The following is a 24,580-nucleotide window of genomic DNA, read 5'->3' on the forward strand; positions in this document are numbered from 1 at the left end:
TTTTCCTTTGGAAAAAGATATTTGAAGCTCGATTAATGTTCAAAATATCCTATAAAGAATATTATACCAGCACAATCACAAAAACAAGCATAGAGAAAGAGCATCTTTGTACTTGGACTGGAACCTCTGTCACCTCAAAGAGCGCATAAAGGTTGCAGTAACCCTTTACTTTTAAGTTCAACAGACAAACGCTAATATTTAACTGTACCACATCTGATTATGCCACTATATATGCCAAAGAAATCTTCTATCACTCTGATAGACAAATTGATATGTTGAAATCTTTGAAGATCTTGTTGAAGTCTTTAATCTGCAATCTGTCAAAAGAAACAGTGTTTCTTGGTCACATAATGTTGAAGAAAGCAAATTAGAGATCCACAATAACTCACTTGTAAACACATTATTTGCTTCCAGCCTGACTCTGGTTGGTCTACTGCTCTGCCGTCCTGTGGTGCTCATTACCAGACCAGCCTTGTTTGTCTTATTTTCTTCTCTGTCAACCAAATAACCTTAGAGGCTGGCAGCCAGGACAACACACGCCTCATAAACATCTCTAAAGAGACACTTTCAGTGACTCTGAAAGACAGACGAGAAGGTATTTATAACTAAATGGGCACCGTGTTACTGCCCGGCCGTAACCTGGATCCTGCTCATTCTCCTTTCTCTACAGGGGCCTGACTGATGAGGGCAGGACTGCAGAAGGAGAGAGGGGAGGTTTTGTAAATCAGGCATAAAGTTGGATCAGAGTCTGGGCTCCGTTTTGGTCACATGGATCTGTGACAGCTACCAGGGCAGCCAGAGTGTGTGTTGGTATGCGTTATTGTGGCCGACTGTGGTCTGAGTGTGTATTTATGGGAGTGTGTTCTTGTGGTAAAGTGTGTGTGTGTGTGTGTGTGTGTGTGTATGTGTGTGTGTGTGTGCGTGCATGTGTGCATGTGTAACCAAAGAGAGGTAGCACCTGCAGGGGTGGCCGTCTCAAAACTTCACTTCTATTTAAGAATCATGCAGTGTGTGTGTGTGTGTGTGTGTGTGTGTGTGTGTGGGTGTGGGTGTGGGTGTGTGTGTGTCGGGGGTGGGTGGTGTGTTGGTGGCTTCCTCTGCTCACAAGGACAGCATTCATCAAGCGAGTGGTGCAGGGTGGGTTGGGTGGGTTCAGGGCTTCGACAGGGGTGCTGCCAGAGTTAAGTGGGGTCTGTGGGTGTGTGAGAGGGTACACGAGGATTTAGAGGGTTGGGGAATGGGTGGAGAAGAATGTGCCAATTTGTCAAGTTTTACCTCCCGCCACCCCCGCCTTCCTTCTCTAATCAGAGATGATGCTTGACTGCTGATTGCAGCCAAATGGCGCAGAGGCAGCAGCTGGAGTTTGGGGGTGGTGTTAAGGTAAGCATAGAAAGATGGAGGGTGGAAGTGTGAAGAGGATCGGTTTGGTCCTGGCAGGAGGTCTCAGATGTGGGAGGTCTGTCCTCACCTCTCCTCACTTGAAGTCATCTGGTCCTGGTCAGCTGATAACAAGTGTGACGAAAAAGGAGGCAGAAACACACAGTATGTTTCCATACACACTTAAATCAGCTAGTTAAAGTTAAGCTACGGTCAGCTCATTAGGCCATTTAATTAGACTGCAACCATTGTCCCAGTTAAGCACCAGGGAAGAATCGATTTATTGACTGAAGTATGTTGGACTTCACCACTTAAGTTTCAGCTAGTTGCCCCTGGACCTTCATCTGGGTGACCTGTTATATCACAAACCTAACAAGTTAAGAAGCTGCCAACAGGCTCCACAGCGAACAGTGAATATTACATAACATATATTGTGTTAATACCTTCATTGTCATCTTCTTGTTTTGTTTTATCTGGTTTCTGGCTGCAGATTTATGCCATGGTTGACTTCCGGGTCAATGCTCGTTATATGTGTGTGAAATTCCGTTTTGTACCATTACTAATGCACCTTACATGATTACATGGACTCTTTATAGGTAACACAATAGTCCAACTTTTTTCTAACGTCATGTAAATGTACTGAGATGTTAACTCTCATTTAGGATGACAGGATAGTTTATGATGGTTTGACAGCTTTGAGATGCATTTTTTAGGGTTTTAGGGGCTCTCCTGATATGTGAGATGTTACAGATCTGTCTTATGTTGGGGTGTGTCATGATATCGATTAAAAAAAAAAAAGCAGAATCCCCTGTCTGTACTAATCAAGACTCAGTAATCCAACAATTGGATAGTACTGAAAAACACTCTTTTGATCTAAAAACTTAATAGAATTGTTATCTTGAAATTGAAAAACCAAATCAGATTGTGAAAAACAATTAGATTTTTTTCAACTCAGAAAAAAACTATGTGTGATTTCAGTCCAGTGAAATTACTCAGCCACTCCAAAACAACGTTGCTGCTGCTTTACTCAGGTGGATGTCCTCCATATTTGTTCTCCTGCATGCACAGATTAAATGACTGCCATTCAAATCTTCTCCGTTGTTTGAGAACATGATGTTTCAGAGCCTTGAATCAACTCCTTTGTATTTTACAGTATGACATACCTGTGGCTCATGAGTCAGTACTTAGCCCAGCATCTGAGGAATTATAGTGCGATCTTGTCCTTTGGATACACGATGTGCTGTGATGTAGCTCATGTCTTGCTGTAGGTCACCACTTTAGTATCTTTGATTAGATTTATCCCTCTCCAGTCCATGTCCACAGTAATTTAAAAACAAACACCAAAGAACTCGTTCAGTTGGACGAACTTGTAATTGCTGGTCTTTCATTGTAGTTTTGACAGCCTCACTAAAACTATGATGTTGCGTGCACAGACGTGGTACAGTGCAGGTGGTTTTGTAGCATGCAGCCAGTTTACTGTCATTTTGTTATGCACGTCTGATTACAAAATACTGGTTTTGTTGTTTTTTGTTCATGCTGAAGTATGACTTCGTGAGCGCCCTTTAACACTCGTCCTGTTGACTGACATCATCCGTACTCTTTCTGTAACTGGTTGTAACATGGACTTAACCATAAATTTCCCAGAATCCACTTATGAAATCTCTGGCAAGAGTCTCACTCTTTCTACCTGTGTATTCATGTGTGTTGCTGTGTGCACATGTGTGATTGCTCCACACTGCCGCGGGGTGAGACCACAGCCCACTGCAGCGATCCTTGTTGCCATGTTTACGCTTGTGTTATATTTGCGAGGTCGGAGTGATTGATAGTGAATGTCTGCAGGGCAGACCATGCAATGGAGGAAAGGCAGGAATGAAGGGCTTCTTCTTTTCTTGATTGACTTTTCCAGGGAGTTCCCATTCCAGACGCTCTTATCCAATGCTAAAGGAATGGGGTGTAGGACTGCACCTTTGCTCTCCTAATAAACACTTTTTTAATAGTCATTAGTGATCAGGTTGCTGTCTGTCTCCAACACAAACATTTCTAGAGATTATTGGAGCAGTTGCAACAAACTGCATCTTATTTAAATGATTTCCCCTAGCAGTTAATTTAAATTTTAACGGTGGAGAGATTGGCCACCACCTGCTCACTTCAAGGCCATCAGTAGAAAAGGATGCAGAGAAAAAGAGAGCAGGACTGGGAGAAGTCGAGCAGAGTGCCGGGAGACAGACAGGGACTTTCCAGACTCGACTGCATAAATCCTGAGTTTGACAGCTAATCTCCAGCTCTCAGTCTACCTGCCCTGACATACGCTCTTGCAGCATGTATTTCTCCACACGTACGCTACCCACCCTACCATGTCTCACATCTGTCTCTCTCCCAGATCCATTGGATCTGTTTGACTTGTATTTGTCCATTGCCATAGCTGCAACAGCCTCTGCACTAACCGCGTAGAACACGCCTGTAATTAGACACAAAATACAGATTGAGATATGATTGTAATGATGAGTGAACATCAGTTGGGGGGGGGGCGGGGGGATTAGTGGGTGGATGCATGTCATGCCATGTACAGATCTGCGATTTGAAAGATTTGCTTTGTTGCCCTTTAATTTCCCATAATGATTAAGGCACCTTTTTTTTTTTCAATCCTATCTTATAAGCACTCTTTAAGTAGATCAACATTTCAGCGTCAACCTATCCTTGTGTGACTCTGTCTGCCCTTCAGTGAACAGCCACAATAAAAGAAACACCTGAGTAAATGAGGGAGAAAATCTGTTTTGAAAGCACACTGGTACATTTTAGTCTGTGTTTAAAAGACGGTTGCCAAGAAACACAAAGTCATTTCAGTGATAATTTTTATCCCATAGACAAGTTGAGCTTTGATGGGACTTAACCTGTCGTCTCACTGGATGAGCATGAACACATCTTGTCACTTCAGAAATTTTTTTCTCAATAGGAGCTCTGACATCATCATAATCTGTTTTCCATGATGTTTTGTAATTATCTTTTTTGCAAATTATCCAATGCTGATCATTGTCAGGTGACAGATATTGATATACTTTAAAATGTACATGGTGCAAACAGTGGACTCACACAAGGTTCTGTTTTTGAGTGTCTAAACTTGAGTGAATAAACTCATCACATAAGACTGCCTAAAACACGATGAATAAGAAAAAGTAATGTAATTTAAATGCACCAAGCATTCATGCTCACCATGCAAACATTTGACCTATCATATGGCGCATGGGCTATACATTCACACCATCTGGACAGTGAGACTGCAGCCCCAGCTGTCCAGTGTCAATTTGGCAGTAACTTCCAGGTGAAGTAAAATGATGGCTGTGGAAGAAAAGAAGAGCTAATATCATTAAAAATCAACAACGTTATTACGCGTTGCAGATTTCAGTGACATCGTGTCGGCCTAGTGTCTGTACAGGTGTTATGTTGACGTGTGTATTTGCCGTGACAGGTTTGCATGTACACATTTGACAAGGGCCGACATTTCGGCTTCACGAACACTTGCAGGCATGGTGGATGATCTGCGTGTTTGCATAAGAAATATTAATCAAGTCAAGCCATACGTCTTCAAAGAGCAATTTCAAGTCAACACATCGGTCTGTCGGTCCTTTCTATTCAAAGTGTGGAACTTTTTCATCATACCCTATAAACTAATATCCTTCATTAACACAGCTATAAAACAACTCATGTAAACCATAAAAAACTCTGTAAACCTGTTATGCTATTCTATAAACAGACGCTCTATTAATAACCTAACTATTTGGATCTCTGTCCGTCCTTCAGGTGCACCCTTTAATTAAAACTCTGGCAGGCTTGTATTGCGTATGCTTTTGACTATATCTATATTTAATCTCCAACCCTCAAATGTCACCTGTTGACACAAAGCATTTTGGTTATGGGGTAATTCTTGTGCGTGTCTTGTATGTTCTTCCTCGAGAATGTCTGACATGCCTGTAATGTTTGGAATCAGTGGCTGTGTCTGGTGAAGTGAGACACACCTGATAGTCATACCTTCAGTTTACCTGGTGGTGCGTAGGCCGAGGAGTGATATTGTTGTTATTGAGATCCACTTTAAGAAGTCTTCGTTCCCAGTGCAAAAACAGACGATCAAAGAGCCAACGCACATTCCAGCTGAATGATGCAATGTCATTCATCCACGCCTTTGTCTCGCTCTCTCCGTCACTCACTGTGTACGTCTCTCCTCCTACTCCTCTTTGACTTATATTGTGTCTGCGTCTTAGGGAAAGGCAAATTGGCACACTTAAAGGAAAAAAGTAGCTCTTTGTTTTTATAACAGGTGTGTGTGTGTGATACTACGCAGGCAAGGTTGAGTGACACAGTTTCCAACAGGACAGACCTTGAGGCGTAGAGATTCCCCCTCGAGTTTCATCACAACACAGCAACACCCGATGATGGAGATGCTTCTCTGTTTGGAGAGTGGGCTGTTGGCGTGAGCTGTTAGCGTTGTCTGTTAGCGTGGGCCTGCATGTAGCAACAGTAGCTTAGGCTACAGTAGCAAGGTTGTGATAACAGAAAACTGAGGAGTTAAAAATCCTGTTGCACTTAAAACTTTAAGTCTTTACTGACATCTGTATTACAAATGTTAATGACTGTCTACTTTCAATCATGTGACGCAGTAATTTGTTTTTTTGAAGACATTTGCTTCTGTTGACTGTAGCATACTGTGGCAGCCATGATAATGATCAATAGAGCTGCAACAGTTAATTGATTAATCAAGTAGTTGTCAACTATCAGATTAGTAGCCAACTATTTTGATAATCATTTTTTCAGTTTGTGTAATTTTTTAAGATTAGAAATTCAAACTTCCCAGCTTATGACTTCTTTACTCCTTACTCCTAAATTTTTGGTTGGTTGACAAACGGACAAAAAAGCAATTTAAGGACAGCATCTTGGATATTTTTCACTATTTTCTGACCAAACAACTGATCAGTTTATCGGTGAAAATAATTGACAGAGTAGTTGATGATGAAAAAACAAACCTATTCAAGTTTAGACTTTCTTCAGGTGGACTATAAATGTACTTATCAATGAAAAAAGAACTGGCAATTATATTGATAATCATTTTGAAGTCACCTTTGAAGCATAAATACTAAACATTTTGTGGTTCCAGCCTCCTCAATATGAAAAGTTTTTTACTTTTTTTATTGCATGCTATTTTTTTTTTCACAAGAAATTAGTACCTGATGATGAAATATGCATGATGCAAAATGAGTAATTGATTAAAAAAAAAATAATAATAAAAAAATTACAGACTACACTGTTTAATGGGCTATCAAATTAATAAATCCCCAGGTACAGCTGCAGCTGTTGGATCCTATCCTTTCCCATTGCTCTGAATTAGAAAGTAAAGGTTATTCCACAAATTACTAAAGCAATTATTATTACTGATTACTGAATATTGATGCAAAGGAAAGAAACACTTCACTAAGTCTTCATGTATGCAAGGGAAAGTGGGGTCCATGTCTTTTCTCCAGGATGCGGATGAGTGACACTGCAGTTGAGTCGATGAAAGCGGAGTAATTGATCTGTCTGGCAGTGTGTGGGTTGCCAGGTCGGGTCTAAACCTTCCTCTCCTGGAGGGATTTCAGCCTGTTTGTCTTTGCCCTGTTAACACACGACTGCTCTAATTTCAGTTGGCCTGTAAAGTGATGAGTAAAGGTGTAATTGACTGTGGTTTCTCTCCACAAAACCCCACCTATCCTCATGCACACACTCACACATACACATACATACTTTCTCTCCTCCGTCTGTCTCTGTTTTCCTTACCTGCCTTTCTTCTCCCTCTCTGTCATCTCTACCTCCTGGGTGTGTTAGTGATTTTTTTTATTTGGGTGTTTGCGGTTGGCAGGAATTTGCCTCAGTTTCAGTGTTTCACAGCGTAGTAACAAGACAGTGACGATCGCGGTGTAGCAGTCCAGCTGCTTTCACTAGCTTCTTCAGTAATTTCTCTGGAATCTCAGGTATGATGATGGTTAACCACAGAGGTCATTAATGTGCTGTATAAATGTTTTACTGCGGTGATGCCTCTGAACTGAGGTGAGCAGGATGGCATTGTGTAGGGCTCATTTTTGATACATATTCAATACATTTCCTTCTTCTTTCTTCCGCCATACATTCCTTAATTATTACTAGCTTTATTGCAACTTACTCCTATGAATGTTGAGTCAGCTTCTTATAACACTACAGTCAAACAGCTGGGTTCCTCTGCTATCCACTTGCTATCCATTTACTCAATTGAACGCTTCCCTTTTGTCACATGGAAGCTGTGCAGGATGACATCAACAGTAATCACAGAAGTCATAATATACCAGAATAAAGTGCAAACATATTCAACAACTTCTACATTAAATTACACATTAAAATGGTTCCCTTCCAATCCCAGCAAGTAAAAAGAGGAAGGAAAACAGATGCATCAGATGAATCATTTATAGGAGGGTAAATCAGTTTACACATTACATGTTTTTACCTAAATTTCATGCCCCCATTCCCCAAACACTTCACAGCAATTTGGAATAATAGATGGGGTCTTACTGTGGAGAGGCCTGCTCAAAAGTCTCTGACTGGACAGACCTTGAGGCGTAGAGATTCCCCCTCGAGTTTCATCACAACACAGCAACACCAGATGATGGAGATGCTTCTCTGTTTGTTACAATTGTACAGTTTTCACTTAATAAATCATTATTTGAATCAATAAGGATGATATGTATTTTCCATATAGATGATTCAGGATTAGATATTATTAAGGCATTGAAGAAACTTGATATAAAACACACCTTTTCATATCAAATTCTTTCATTCAAATGTTCTACATTCTGCAAAAGAAAAGGAGAAAAACTGACAAAAGCAATACAAACCTTCAAAAGAACTTTGTTTTCTAGTAAGATTTTTAAGAACTGATACTGTGATTAACACACTTTTATACATACATTTGAATTGATATGATGTGTTTATGCTGTCATTGTAGTACAGATTACAGCATTATCCCTAAAACAAAATTACATTAAAAGGTGAACTAGATGATCGGTGCTCACACATTGAGTGTTACAAACCGATGAATCATTAATCTGATTCATTAGTGTCACCTGTGCCAATAAATAGTTATGTCAGACAAAACAGTATTTTATTGAAAATAAATGCTAAACAAAGTAAGTATTCATTTTAAATACAGAACAAGCTAATGCTGCAATTATAATACTATGAGGCACTGATCTGGTCTTTACTCACTTAATCTTTGATCAGAATTAACATTCAGACTTTTTGTTTCTCTGACTTTTCTGAACACACAATAGAACTCTACATTCTTCTCCCACTGTGTATATACAACATAATGCCTTCATTTTATCCTGTATGGAAGGCCATGCAGGTATGCAGAGGGAGGCCACGGCTGAATAAATGCAGCTCATATTTATACATCTGTCAAGACATACACCGACACTCTGGCACATGAGAGCGCGCGCACACACACACACACACACACACACACACACACACACACACACACACACACACACACACACACACACACACACACACACACACATTCCCCAGTCTCAAGCATGCATTTCAACAGTCCTTGTGTGAGCAGGAAAGAAGTGAAACCACTAAATGCGGCGCGTATATCCTGCACATTTAGAACCTTTTAAACGGAATCACTTTTTTTTCCAGGCTCTGTGGCGGACCCCCAATGCTGACAGAGCCTGGCTGATTTCCTAGAACAGAACAATATCTGCCAGGTCGACCGAGGGGCCCAGCAGCCAACCCCCAGATGCGCTCACACACACACACACACACACACACAGCAGTGTACGCAGACGTCTGGCCTTTAAACCGTCAGCGCTCAGGCCTTGCCTTACATAATGACAGAGTATGGAGGCATTAAGGCAATTTGTTTGATTTAAGTTGTCAAGGCGTCCTGGTCTCTGCCCCTCTCAGCTGGTTTTGATACCTGGAGTGTGTGTGTGTGTGTGTGTGTGTGTGTGTGTGTGTATGTGTGTGTGAGTGTGTGTGTCACAGACCCTTTCAGTGTTGGAAAACAAGAAGAATAGAGGGACTCACACACAGACAGCAGGACAGAGAAGAAGTATCAGTGAGGGAGGTACTGTAGTAGTATGAAATACGGTTTATGAGGTTCAGACAGCATTGACGGAGCAGGCGGAGAAAAGTTTAAGGAAGGAAGAGGTGGGAGAGGGGTGGAGCTCCGCAGTGACGGAGGAAGAGTTGATGGTGGACATGAGAGAGCAGGAATACATTATGTCTGTGGGGAGGAACTCTGTGACTGTTCCCTCCCCTTCACTGAACATGAAGGCAGGTATTGTCTGATTCAGCTTCACCGGTCCTGACCTGAACAACATGTTTCTTGAACAATGCTTGACTTTCAACAAAATCTTTGCTTTTATACATTTGCTTAACTGATATTTTGATATTTGAATTGACCAATCCTACTGTCAGAGGACATCCCATATTAGACATAGAGCAGGTCAGACCGCTCATCAGCTGTGAAAGAGCAGGTGGATTTTCTTTCTTTCTTTTTTTTTTTCTTTTTTTTACAGCATGTCATTTAAATGACAAATGGCTATCTAAAGAAAATAAAAAATAGATTCATAGAGTAGCCAGAGAAGGGAAATTGTTACCTGGCTAAACTTTACGAACCCTGTTTACAGTTGTCAACCATATACATTTCAATCCATACTAGCATTCCAAACTTTTGAGGAAATATTTACTGTTTCTTTTGTATGGTCCTTTTTTATAACCCCAAACGAAAGATTTTATGCTTCTACTGGAAAAGTAAACAGTTTTTTTCTCTTTATTTTTAATAAATCAATGTATAATTTTAAGTCAACAGAACATTAGCAGTCTAGCTACTTGGAGGTATTTGATGAACTGGTTAATTTTGAGGCTTCAGTTTTTGTGATTTTGATTAGTGTCTACAGGTGTCGCCATTACTGACTGCACCTCTGGTTTGTTGTGGAAAATGTCATGATGTTGCGTTCAGAACATGTTGGTGTGCAAAGCGTCCCCTCACCTTCTCTTGTAAATGATATAAATGAAAATGCCAGAATGTAAAGTAAAAGCATGAGTGGAGCGTCACAGGTAATTACACCAAGTTGTGGAGGGTAATTGAACCTGATCGAACCTGCTCACTGTGTGTGTAAGTGTGTCAGCGTGTGTGTGTGAGTGAGTGTTTGTGTGTGTGTGCTTGCATGTGTGTGCGTATATGAGTGTGCATGGACTTTGAGTGGAATAGAGGCCCAGTGTTCTTCAGGCCCAGCTTTAAATAAGGGGTCTTTATCTGGCTGCTGGTCTGGGAGCACTAAAGGGCCGAAGCGTTTCCTCCGTACAGACGTGGCTCACGCCGCTTGCTCCAGGTGTGGTGACCACTAACCAGCACGGCTTTTAACCGTCACGCCTGATTTGGAGCCTGGGGCCAACTTGGCACTCATACAAGCACACACTCATGCACACACACATCCATTTCTAATTCAAAGTTAATATCCCCCCAAGTGTTCATTAAGTTCCCTCCCCTCTTGGCCCTCAGCAGTGGAAACGGGCATTGTGGGAGTTGGAGTATAGTTTGAGGTTCGTAGCTTTCTGATTAGCTCTGTTAGACTCCAGAAACAACACATACCCTATTACACTCTCCCAAACTATTTTTAGGGAAGATTTTGGTGCCTTTAGCTGTGTTTCCACCACAGGAACCTTCCCCAGGGAACAATTGAAGGGACCAGGGTCTAACTCAGATTCTGCGGACATTATTTTTACCCTTTTTTTTGTTATTTGTACTTTGGCAAATCAGTTAAAGAACAATCGTATACAACAGACCAACCGATGACATTCTTGTCGTATAGTTGTACATATAAATGACAAGCAAAAACAGCCCTTGCCTTTTCATATGCCAGCAATTAATTTGCCTAATAGTCCACAGTGGAAATGAAAAAAATGGGCTTTCAGTTCCTTGAAAAGTAGTTTGTGAGACTAAAAGTTCCTGGTTCTTTGTGGAAAACATGGCTATGTGTAAATATAAGGCCTCACAATTTGGCGATTAAAAAACATGTAAAATCAAAGTGTGACATATTCCATAGTTAGACGTTTGTTAGTCCAGCTGAAGTCTGAAATCAGTCAAAGACACCTACAAAAGCAACTTGCTCTGAATGCTGACGTGTTGAAATTGCATGTGTTGATCCAAAACACACGTCCAAATCGCATTTGTCTAGTTAACAGCTGTTTTCTATCATCAATTACAGACAGAATTTGTGCCTATCAGTGTTTCTGAATGTATTCTTCTCTTCTCTCTTTCTTTCCCAGATCTCCTTCGATTTGGCTGAATACACTGCTAACGTGGATGGAGTTGGAACACTTCGTCTGTTGGACGCCATCAAGACATGCGGTCTGACCAACAGCGTCAAATTCTACCAGGCCTCCACCAGCGAGCTGTATGGCAAAGTTCAGGAGATCCCTCAGAAGGAAACCACGCCGTTCTACCCTCGCTCACCTTACGGTAATATACTCGTAAAGTCATGTGCTATAGAGTCATGTGGAAACACACATGCACATGAACAGATTACCTAACATTTTGTACCTTGCACCATTCGTCAAATGGCGTGTGTGCGTGCGTGTGTGTGTGTGCGTGCGTGTGTGTCCATGAGTAGGTGAATAGGGGGTGCTTCAGTGCTCAGGCAACGTTTGAGCTCTCCATACACCCCAAGGCCAAACGTCTGACTGAAGACTGGAGTGGCTCTCGCTTTAACAAAGACACCTTTATATCCACGGCACTCAGCACTCGCTCTCAACACACACACACTCACAGACACACACTTACACACACATGCAGGCTGTACACGTGTGTGAGCGATCAGGTTTCATGCTCTGTTGTCTAAATGCTCTCCTCACTGACACTTTCCCCATCTGTCAGCGCTCAATCTGAGCCTGCTGCATGGGAGGCGCATACCATCGTGAGGAGGACTGCTCCTCTATTAATTAGACTTGGGTAGTGGGGAGGCAGGTGTCGCCATGGCGACCTCCCTTAACCTCCAGTGTACCTCCTGACCTGTGGCTTAATCAACGGGCGCCTCCCTTGGCTCGCTCTGGTATTCCCCTCATCACAGGAGAAGGGAGAAGGAGGTGGAGGAAGATTGCGAGAGGAAAAGAGTGGAGAACTTTTTGTACGAGCCTGCTTTTGGTCAATCAGCAGGAGTCTGCGGTTCACGTTCCTGATGGTGAAATACGATCTGCCGTACCGCTGTGTTCAACTATGACATCTCGTGTAGTTACAACACAAAATCTGTCTCTCGTTTCTCGTCTTTCAGCAGCTTTAAGAGGAGAAGATCTGTTCTGTCTTCGTTTAAATCATCACTAAATTGAAGATTGAAGCTGTGTGAAAATGTTATTGTTTTGACTGAGTGAATAAAAGCATCTTTTGTGCGTGGAATATCTGCATGTACACAGAGAAACTATCTTGTGTAAGTGACGTCTATGTTTCTGTCACCCTGTTTCCTCTCCATCACCAAATTTCCTCTCAGGTGCTGCGAAGCTCTACGCCTACTGGATTGTGGTGAACTTTCGAGAGGCCTACAACATGTTTGCTTGCAACGGGATCCTCTTTAACCACGAGAGCCCGAGGAGAGGTGAGCTCACAGCACGACATGCATCCTGCTGCTCCATGTCACCAAGTGGTGGCTATTTTTTGTGTTAATGTAGAAGTTTGGTTGTTGCAGAATTTGACAAGACTGGAGCTACTTAAAGAACATTTTTGAAAGATGGCTTTAGGGCTGAGCATCAAGAGATCCTGTATCCATATATCCAAAATTTGTAATATAAGAAAATGTGTCAAACAAGACAGGCAATTAAAAGCATTTATTATAGTCGCTAAATCACCAAAACAGCCAACATATTTCACCCTCTTGGTCTTTATCAGGGTTCCAAACACTAAAAGACACAGTTATGGCCTCACCTAAACAGTGGCAACAGCCAATAGGAGGCAATAACATAACAGGTGAAGCAAATGTTAGCTTTTTAAATAACTAAACCACCATAATAAAGCCTTTTTAATGTTTCCTTCTTTGTTTGATACATTTTCAATCAATCAAGCTTAGTTTGTAGAAAAACTGTCCCACAAGAAAGTTCTACAAAATGCATCCAAACAACACAATACGATCTTGAGTAAAATGCTCGAATAAACTAAACTACCTTCAATAAGAATCATACATTAAATGCTGTCAGAAATGATATACGTACAGTAGGGTCAGAAAGCCTGAAAAAATCATAAAGCTATATCCAGCGCGCATGGATTGCGATCTTCCATCCATCCATTTTCGTCCGGACGAAGTGGATTGCGAGCTTGTTTTTGATTGCAAAAGTTTTCTTAGTTAAATTTTTCCTGTGTGCAGTTCAGAGTTGGAAGCATTTTATTACTATATTTAATGTAGCGTGACTATAATTCCTCTTACAAATACAAAAACAATCTGCCAATACACCATCAGTTATGAAATATCTTCTGGGGCTGGATTTTATATATGAATACAGTATGTAAACATGGACTGCATAATGACTACATTCTTCCTCAGATGGTACAAATGTACCAACATTTACATTTTTATAAACTTGAAGTTCACGCCATTATTAACTCTTAAACGCTCTGATCTCAGTTTACTATTATATTCCTCAGGCAGGCAGCAAATCTTTGCAAGCAAAGCTTCATCAAAGCTCCACAGGAGTGGTGTCACTTTAATAAGTCTGCAGTTAACATCAGATGTGAGGGAAATTTCATTTAATTCAATTTACAATGACTAGTTCTTTAGAACAAAACACCTTTTGTTAAAACCCCCCCACAAAAGCTAGACATCAGGAAATCAAATCATTCTCTGAAGCCACAACTTTCACAGGAACATTTTCCGTGTAAAAATTCAAATGTATGTCACTCAAACCTAGCTGAAAAAACATAAACATACACACATAAACATAATGATTTTGCATTGTTTCCTGGCGACAATCATCGTATGACACTAACACTTAATACCACTAAATGTAAAAGATTCCCAAAAATGATGTGTTTTTTATTAGATGGCCTCTTACTGAACTAGTTTGTCAATTGTGAATGATTATATGTCATACGTCACTGTTGTGTGGTTAAAATGACGTTGTGAAAATCTTGACATCACTTGGCCTGAGCAACAGGCTGAACCCACAATAAAGCGGTAAAACAGAAGGTACACTATTGTTGGGTTGTGTAAAAGGATTCAATTACATGCTCTATATAAAGTCATATTCATTCACCGGTGGAACGAGGGTTCTCATAACTACTTGACACGTACTCGCACACATTCTGACACATAGTGAGTGGGTTGTGGTCACATTTTTAATATGTGCTCTGAGCCCCGAGGGTCGCAGGCGCTGGTTTAACCCGATTTACACGCCACCGCGACCCAAAATGAATACCACATGACTGCAGCTCCAGCACTGTGCCCAGGTCAGCGGCTCAGGTGTTTATGATTTATCCCCTAATGAAGTCCCTGGCCACGACCCCAGCCAAGGTCAGGGGTCAGCCAATAAACCCTAATGGGTTACCGTAGATAGATAGGTGTGGGAACTGGTGTAGTTTACAGCCAGTTCAGCAAAGATGGTGTGGTGGCCATCGAGGTCTTGTAATAGAGAATTAGTTGACATAGTCAACCAGGGAATGATGTGTGAGGCAGTCAGTCGGGTAAAAACTAGTTGGAAGACAGGAGGAGTGATGGAGATAAGTCAACAGAATTTGTCAGTCAACAGAAAATGTATTAAAAAAATGAAATATTTTGATTAACTGTTATCTTATATCCCGTCCATAACAATATTCTGGTTGCCTGTCCTCAAAAGAACCTCAGAATTGTAAAAGTATGGTACATATGTAAATGTACCTGGTGTCAAAATTTAGAATAACTAGTGATAAAATACAACCGACATTTTCATTATTACTGCAACTCAATGTTGGTTTGAAATACTGGTGATTTTTCTCTTTGATTACTAATTATTGTTATCTGTATGGTATTGGAAGATGGATAGTGCAGACATCAACACTTTTTGCGACATAATGATTTTAGTAGCTTTTCAGTACAATTTTAAATTGTGGCACAAAATCGATCATGACCACTAATTGTATAAATAAATAAATAAATAAATTCAAATCAAACATTGTCATAATTATTGCAATATGATTTTTTAAAATTTACCCTTTTACTTTATTGTGCATAACTAATAAATAATCAGTTGGTCTTTGGGTTTTGGTTTTTGAAACTTGTCACTGTTAACCGACATCTGTATAGACTTTACTAATTAGTTAATAGGAAATATTCCACAATGTTATAGAGCATGAAAATGATTATTTATGTCACATAAACAACCTGTGAATTGAAATCAGAGATGCTTGTGCCCCTCTCAACACATTCACATGATGACCTTATAAGGACAAGTCTTGCTGTCCACTCAATAACACATCCTCAGTCTTTTGGTCCTTGGTCAGCTCTTTCTCATCTTCCTCTCTGACTCTGTTTCTATCTTTTCCAGTCTTGCCACAGGCACACTCTGCTTCTCTTTCTTCCTCTCTCTTGCTGCATTCCCTGTCTTTCTGCTCATTTCTCCACAGTCAGCATTTCTGCAGCAGGCCATTGGGTTTAGTCCTGCCACTTCTATTCTCAGACTTACGGCTGTTGTTGCTCATAAAGCAGGAACGCTGCACTGTGATGTGGCCAGATGTCCCACGGCTGCCTTGCACAACCCAGTGTGGGGCTTGTGTTGGCTGGATTGGCCAGTGTTTACCCAGGCCCCCGGGGCCCGTTGTGACCCGGCCGCTGCCGCACTGAGGGGGCGTTTGGCTGTGTACTCCGTCACCCACAGGAGGGCTTTAGAGGAGGGGTTTGTTCTTTTAGCTGCAAAAAAACCCCCGTGGCACATTTTTTTTTTATAGTTGGAGTGTAAGGCTGTACTGTAAATTACACAGTTGGACGTAGCTAACTACTGTGCTGACATGTGTTACTGTACAGAGAAAATACTGACTCAACATGGATGTTTTCATGTACTATGTACGTACTAATTCTAATGTACTAGAGTATGATAGCGATTCATAGTTGTCTGTAAAATACATTTTAAACTAGAATGGCACTTGGTAGAGTGCACACCTCTGCCAAGTCCCAAACATTTCTCTTTAATACACTCTATACTGTAGATACCAGCCACCCAAATGATTTCTAATTTCTGTTAATCACGATCTATGCATTATTCCCTAAAAGACTTAAATGTCTGGACAGGATATGTATGACCTCCTATTGCATGAGAACAGAATGACCTGGGAGAATCATATTTTTCTCCCACAAAAAAGAAATAACGTAACTGTCTTAAAACAAAGTCTCACAGTGTTAAAAAAAGAGTTAAAGTTACAATACATTCCTGGATCTGCTCCAAAAATCAATTAGCGATTTTGGCATAATCCTTCTGAAAATCCAACCCTCAAACAAACAAACTGAAAAGGGACAATGGAAAATACCCCGGATTTATAACATTATGAATTTTGAAAGTTTGACGGGACAGTAATTGGAAACACAGTGAGAGATGGGGTTGAAAATAGAGGGAATGCCCAAAAAAATGTGTTTGCTGGTATACTGTGGTAAAAATCAAACTTAGACAGAAAACAGAAAGTTATACATTTCCAGCAGTAAAAGCTACATCAAAAGACAAAAAAAGTAACTAAAAATAAAAATAAAATTCTCTCTGCTGGCTGCTCACATTGATTCCTTAGTGATTTGACTAAAACAATGAAATGATTTATGACAGACGCTAATGAAACAGGGTTTTCATCACCCTTCTGTTCTCGGGCACACCCTGACCATCCCTGCTTCATCTCTGTTTGTACACAGTAATGTCTGCTGCCCCTCCTGTTCTTTGTGCCATTTGTACCTCTGGATAATTAGACACTAATGAGGGAGGAAGTCCATGATGTCAGTTTCAGTGGTACTGAAATCACCACCCCCTTCGCACACACAGGAAAAGATGTCATTGCCAAAGGTTGCCAGAGGCTGTGAGTGTGTCTCTGTTTGGGAAACAAATAGATGTTTGCCTTTATGAGAGAGTTTTTCCCTGTAACAACAAACTCACAGAGTTTTGCTCTAACCGTGTCTGCTTTAGTGACCTACCACTGGCCAATCATGTTCGTGGTGGAGTATGGCGTGGTGTGATGTGTCACATAGGACGGTTTGGTGAAGCTTAACACCAGTTTCCCTCAGACGCACAAGGAGCTCTGTCTCTCACAGCGTCCAGGATGACTTAATCCTAGAAAGAATGTCCTTCTGGTTTCTCTTACAGTTCTCGTAAACACCTGAACGCTTCACCAATAAACAGCTGATCTCAATTGTTCTGCAGTGAAAGGTCAGAATCGGACAGTCAGGGAGGGAAAATCTCCCGGTGGAAATCCAGCGTGAAGCAAAGCAAACAGAAGCCCGCATCTGCCTGCCGGTTCACACCGCGGCTAGCTCCTTTTTAGTTAGCTTAGTTGTTAGCCATAACAAACAGCCCTCACACTGACTCTGAAGAGGGGGATTAACGTTAGCAGGGGTGCTAAATAGACTCCATATTGCTGTGACATATGAGACAGTGCAGTACTCCACAGTCTCTTGGCTCTTGTGTGATCAGCAGTGAAACCTGTGCAAATAACCATTGCATAGATTTATTTGGTCGTCGGATTCAACAAACACGCAGCACCTCAAAGTACCCCAAGTTCTAATTTTGACAATAAGAGACAAAACTCAAGTTTAATTTATAAATATTAGCAGGGTGTTGATCTAAGGCTCTGCAGTAAATCAGCGCAGTAATGTTTCGTGTGTGCGTATCCACTCCTGCTACTGACCAGCTCCAGTCGTAGGCTAATCCCCTGGTTTATTTGGGGAAGTCCCATCCATCTCTCCACCCCGTGAGCTCTGTGGTTCACGCTTGGCAGTATAGAATAATATACTGTTATGTTAGGAGAGAAGACCAGTTAGCATTGGGGAAGTTAGAATAGCACTGCCAAAGTCAATGCTGCCCCCTCAAATACTCACACATACAGCCGCTGAGCCTCTACATGCCTCAGCTTCATCTTTCTGCTTTTGTTGAGGTTGAGCCCAAAAGGTCAGATCACATGATAGATTTGGAAGAAGATATGTTTTCCATTTATTGGAGAGGTTATTTTCAAAGGAAATCTTCAGATAGGAATGACTCGGTCAAGGGGCGTCAAGGGGATTTTTCAGTATCTCGTAAGAGGAAGCTCGGCAGAGTGGGCGCTTTTTGTTTTTCGGTCTTTGGTTTTCTCTGGGTGTTGATGAGAACGAGCTGAGTGATAGCAGTCTAAACATCAGCTGAACTGTGGCCAGGTGAAGAGCAGAGTCAGACACCTCAAAACAGAGCTGATGACAGAGTCCTCTTCGCGCTCCATGCCTTCCCACCCCAATGTGTCACGTAGCCATAAATGTGCTTCCATCTGCCTCAGCCTACCTTGGCTTCAGACATGTCACATGGTATTTGAGGTTTCTACCTTCACTCATCCCCATTGCCAACTGAAAATCTGTGTTTGTTGTCCTGGGTCACCATGGTAACCAAGACTCTTGCTGACAGACCGCTTGCTTTGAACGGTGCTAATTTCACCGTGAATTGAGGATACCCTGTCGCCTTCCTCAGTCTTTGCCACGTCTTCTCAGGAGTGCGGTCGAACTCCGAAAACGTTGCCTCAGTGTCATTTGATTTAGTTTGACGTTGTTGTTTTCGAAACTTGGGTGAAACACTTATCATCTAGTATCATCATCTAAGTACCATCTACTCCCCTCTCTTTCTCCATACCCTCCCTTTCTTTCCCCACACCTTTGCACATCATGCCCTGTCCATCCATTTTGTTGCATCACACCCAATTTTTATAGAAATTACTTTAATGGTCTTTGTCTCAGCAAGTTTTCAGCCGTCATCCCAGCCTTCCTCACATCACATTTTTTTCTCTCTGCACCTTCCTCGTCAGTTGAGTCAGCCCAAAACAAGGGCAGCAGTCTGTCAGGTGTGAATAGACGCTGTGTTGGCGGAGCTGAGCGCATGACCTCTCTTGGATGTAAGGCAAATATTCTCCCTTCGTCGAGGCTCTCGAGATCAGTCAGAATGTGAATTGTGCAATAATGGCGATGGCAGACACTGACAGGTCTTTGGCCTCGGTGAGAGGATTCCTCCTGCAGTATCACTCAGTATTCCTGCAAGTCAGGTATTTTGTTCATAACTCACCGATATAAAAGAACTTTTTCAGATGAGGACGCATTAATTTAGATGTAAACAGGGCTACAAGGTCAACCTAAATCTTGAAACTTGTGGGAGCAGAGGTAGAAATCAGATCTTCCCACAAAGCCTTTCACTCCCCAAGGCCATTGCTCAAAGACAGAGTGGGATTATGGGATTTGCAGTTCTGGTTGAATTCCAAAACAGGTGTGTAAACCCTGTGCTGAGGTAACCTAAGGGTTTCTATTACAACTGTGGCAATCAAAATGAAGACTTGGCAATTTTTCTTCTTCTTTAGAACGTGGCCAGTTCAGACAAGCTCAGGGCAGATGTGACTCAAGTGTGAAATATCTGGAAAACACATGAATGGGTGGTTTTTGTTCAACTTTTTGAAGAAAAATAGCTGATTTACTGTCCTATTTTTGGAATGTGGCTCATTAAAAAAGTCTGGGTTTCCAAGTCATCCCATGCTTTTATTGAGAAAAGGGAGAACTTAGTAACATCCTGCAAATCATCTTGGAACAGACTGGTGATGAAAAACATACCCCAGGTCTAAAGTTGGAAAAGCAGACTTGGCTGAGGAATGGAGTGGATGTTCTACCTGTAACTGTGACATTAAAGATCAGCTTGACAAATGTTCTGCACGATGCACGATTTGAATTTATTCTGCTCTTCAGTTTTTCCAGAGTTAATTTGCCGTTCGGCTGAGCTGTGACCACACATTATGACTTCAAAACAAATGTTACAGACGAGTGATGTGAAAATCAGGCTGCGGTTGAATCTCAGTTAGTAAATGCACATAAATACACAGTAATATAAATGAGTGTTAGTCACACGTCTTGAGGTCTGAGTGTGTAAGGTCTGGGCCGTCACACAGTTTGAAGACAGACTTCATAAGTCACCTTTCTTTAGCAGCGTGCTTCTAACAACACAATCTGTTGAGTAACCAGGGCCGGTCATGCCAAAATCCCACTCAAACCCACAGACCCCTCCCTGACTCCCCCACCCCCGAGCCCCCAGCTGACAGCTCCCGTCCCCATCCTGTCTGGGCCCACATGGCCTGGATCTGGATGGGAGACATCTCTGCACACTGCTCCTTGCCCTCCTCCTCCTCCTCCTCCTCCTCCTCTTTCTCTGTCGATGCGTTAGCCCAGCTGTGCCAACGAAGCCCGTGTGTTACGTTTTTCCTGTCGCTTCTCGGTCCAAAAAATGAAAAGGAATGATGGAAAAAAAGAAAAAGAAATGGTTAAGTGAGAATATGAGAGAGAAAAAGAGAGGGAGAGAGAGAGAGAGAGAGAGAGAGTGAGAGAGAAAGAGATTGAGTGTCCGTTTTTGGCATGTTTTTTGCTGTCTGCTCAGTTTTCACGGCCCGTGGTTTTATTAGACTTTCCGCCGGGCCGTGGGCAAGGTTAAACGGCCACCGCTGCCCCGTTTGGGCTTGAAACCTCCTGTTAGCCCCCCTGGCTCCCCTCGCCTGCCTCCACCCCTCCTCCTGGCTGTCCTGCGGTGCCGCTGCCAGTAAAGGAAACACATTAACACCCGGGCCAGTAACAGAGCAGGCTTTGTCCACAGCCAGGCAAGCCGGTCCGTTTGGCCCACGCTCTGGTCCACACCGCACCAATTAGAGCAGGCAGGGAGCAGAGCCACTCCAAACAGAGGTGTGAGCTTTACAAGGAGACTACAGGTGTGCTCAGGGGGAAATAATGGACTTTATTACTGATTGGGTGTACTGTGCTACACTGTATCCCTCTGCCACCTTTTTAAGAGCCTGCTTGGCTCTGCAGAGTTTTGACAACCTGCGTTTAACCTGCAAACTTGAGTTTCCCTTGGATGTTGGAACAAATGAAGCCACTGCCTGCCAAATTACTGTAGTTACCAATCTGGGCTCTTGTTACTTTACCTCGCCCCACCAAGTCCCAGTCCAATATGGAGAGCTGGAACTAATACAAAATTTAATTGGCAGGTCATCTCTTGATTGTTTTTTGGTTAATGTTTAAATCTAGAAATGCAAAAAGCCAGACATGTGAATTGTTCAGCACAACGTTTCAGAACTCAAGGTCCCGTTACAAAATTGAACGTTTGTCTGACCAACAATTGAAACTCCCCAAATTGCCACTGGACAGTATGGCCTTTGAAAAATAAAATTAGTATATTCTTCAGACTACACGATTCAGGGCAAATAGCTCGATATTTGCACTTTTCCTCAAAATCCCTATATGAATGTATATTATAGGGATGATCATTGGCGTTTCCACAAGATATTCATACAGTGAGATTTCTAAACATTGATCATCAGTAATGTGTATATAATGGCTCAGTGGGTAAAGACAAGTACTGTGCCAAGAAGAGGACTCTGTCATCAGCTCTGTTTTGAGGTGTCTGACTCTGCTCTTCACCTGGCCACAGTTCAGCTGATGTTTAGACTGTCATGACTCAGCTCCTTCTCATCAACACCCAGAGAAAACCAAAGACCATAAAAGAAAAAGTGCCCACTCTGCCAAGCTCCCTCTTATGAGATACTGAAAAATTCCCTAGAAGCCCCCTGAACGAGTCATTCCTATCTGACGATTCCCTTTGAAAATAACCTCTCCAATAAATGGAAAACATATCTTCTTCCAAATCTATCATGTGATCTGACCTTTTGGGCTCAACCTTAACAACAGTCTGGTAAGATTTGAAAATGACATCACTTTACTGTGATACAGCCTTTAAAACCAAGACGATATATACAATCCAATGTATATTTCTATATTACTGTAAAGAGAAATACATTGTATTTATTGCCCTGCCTGACTCAGAATGATAAATTCCACTAAAAGTTTTGCATTGCATAGTATTTAAAGCTGTGAATTCTAGCATGTGAAAGGGTAAACAATCAATATGTTTTAATCTGCTGTTCGATAAATGTCTCATCAACTTAATTGAAAAGCATTTAGTATGCATTTCTGTACAGTTGTTAGACTCACAAGAAACAGTCAAGATCTAAAAGCTATGGCTTTATTTTACCTCCTATGATGCCGCTTTAAAGCATCCTATCAAAAACCCATGTCTTTAAAACTTAAAACACAGGCTCTCCGTTAGAAAGTTAAATGACGTCACAAGGTTTTTTTGTTTTTTTTTCTCAGACATTCCAAAGTTCGTCCTGATCCACAGAAAACATATATCTGTCTCACATATATCTGTCTCACACTTAGCAGTGTTCATCATTACTAGTTGACTGATGATGTGTAAAATCTGTGGAGTTCCCCTTTTGAAATTTGAAATATTTAGTGTTTAGTTCTATCCACTGACTAATTGCCCAATCGTTTGAGCACATGTGAAAGGTGTGTGTTCATGTGTGTGTTGTTGTTTGGTGAATAACCCACACCCTATGATGAGCCTGTCAAGCTGATATGGATGAGAGCAGGCTGACAGTCAAGGATGTGTCAGTGGCAGATGAATAGTTGCTTAACATTTGACTACAGTTAGCAGGAGAGGTTGTACCTGCCAGAACAGATGACCTGCCAGGATGGAGAATGGCCCCGGGCCCGATGAGACGATCATGCAAAGTCAGGACAGGTTTGACATCGGAGGGGGTTTCCATTGACTATTTATCCACGCTCTGTGGACACGTGCTATGTCCTAATGAATTAAGTGAATAACATCGATACACAGATTTCTGAACAGTAGATGGATTCTGAGATTAGAGTTTGTAAATGTTCGTGTAAAGGAGCAAAGGAGCAGTTCACCACAAAATCACACATGCACGTGTCCCCTTTTCTTGAAGTGGTATCTATCCATCTAAAATGCCTGCCTTCTTTTTAAAATAATATAAAACCACATGGCACTTGGCTTTTGGTGCTCACACTTGCAGAGAAAATCACAACCTGGTTACTCAAGATGATCCACAGAGCTTGTTGCGAGCAGTTTTATGTAAGAACTATTTTCTTTCCATATCACAGCACATGGAGACATGTGTAAGAGGCTAGCTAAAGAAGCTAAGTAAGACTGCTAACATTATTACTCAGTAGAGGAGGACGCCATTATTGTTTACATCCTGCGCTGTCACGAGCACAAACCTCTACTCCATGAGTAGATGCACACAGGAAATATAGACATTTTTTCATTTTGGGGTGAACTGTCCCTTTAAACAAAAATCTAGTCTAATCTTAATATCTGTCTATTGTTTGGAATTCTGTAAATCAGTGTTATTCATGCATCTATTAAGACATAGCATGTGACTACAGAGCTTGGCAATTCTCATCAAAACAATTTGCATGGATAAGTAAAGAAAAAAAAAAATAATTTTTTGTTTTGTTTTGGTGTGAACTGTCCCTTTAAGATAGCACTTGTGGTTGGGTAGCACAGAGAATGACTGCACAGAGCCTCATTTAAACTATTAAACTCCTGCTCAATATGGCGACAAAGCAGCGTTGACATGGGGGCCATGTGACCCGCTACCAACACACAACATGCTGTATTTTCTCAAATAAGCGTGCCTAACCTTTTCTGGTCTGTTTTCGCTCAGCCTGCCCAGGGCTGTCGCCTTCCTATGAAATAATTACTACAAATTTGGTGCATTCGCATGATTGGGTTCATGGGATTTTCCTGTGTCTAAATGGAGGCTCTGCTCCATGTCAGGCCAACAGTGATACAGTGTCGAGACAGAGCGGCTGCATTATGGCCAGGATGGGCGCGGAGCTAAAAGGCAACATTCATCTCAGACATGATGAGTTTAAAAAACAGCATGGTAGGAGCTCTTAAGAGGTCTCAAAGAGGTTCACGCAAGGTTGTGGGAGATTTATGTACAGTGGAGATGTTGTGTTGGCTAAAAATAGCCAAGTCTTTGAAGCATGCTTCAGGCTTTCCTTTGAAATGATATTTTTCACATATCTCCATGTATCTGCAATTTTGGCTTTTCAGCATAAGACAGAAGAGC

General features: G+C 41.7%; 1 protein-coding gene across 1 annotated transcript in view; it reads left to right on the forward strand.

Moving 5' to 3' along the window:
* gmds (GDP-mannose 4,6-dehydratase) overlaps positions 1–24,580 on the forward strand; it is a 153,478-nt gene that overhangs the window by 36,846 nt on the left and 92,052 nt on the right. The window contains exons 5-6 of the mRNA XM_037115781.1: positions 11,716–11,908; positions 12,930–13,034. Coding sequence (XP_036971676.1) covers positions 11,716–11,908; positions 12,930–13,034 — 298 coding nt within the window. The remainder of the gene's footprint in view (positions 1–11,715; positions 11,909–12,929; positions 13,035–24,580) is intronic.

Source organism: Acanthopagrus latus, chromosome 11, assembly GCF_904848185.1.
Source record: "Acanthopagrus latus isolate v.2019 chromosome 11, fAcaLat1.1, whole genome shotgun sequence".
Taxonomy (NCBI): Eukaryota; Metazoa; Chordata; class Actinopteri; order Spariformes; family Sparidae; genus Acanthopagrus; species Acanthopagrus latus.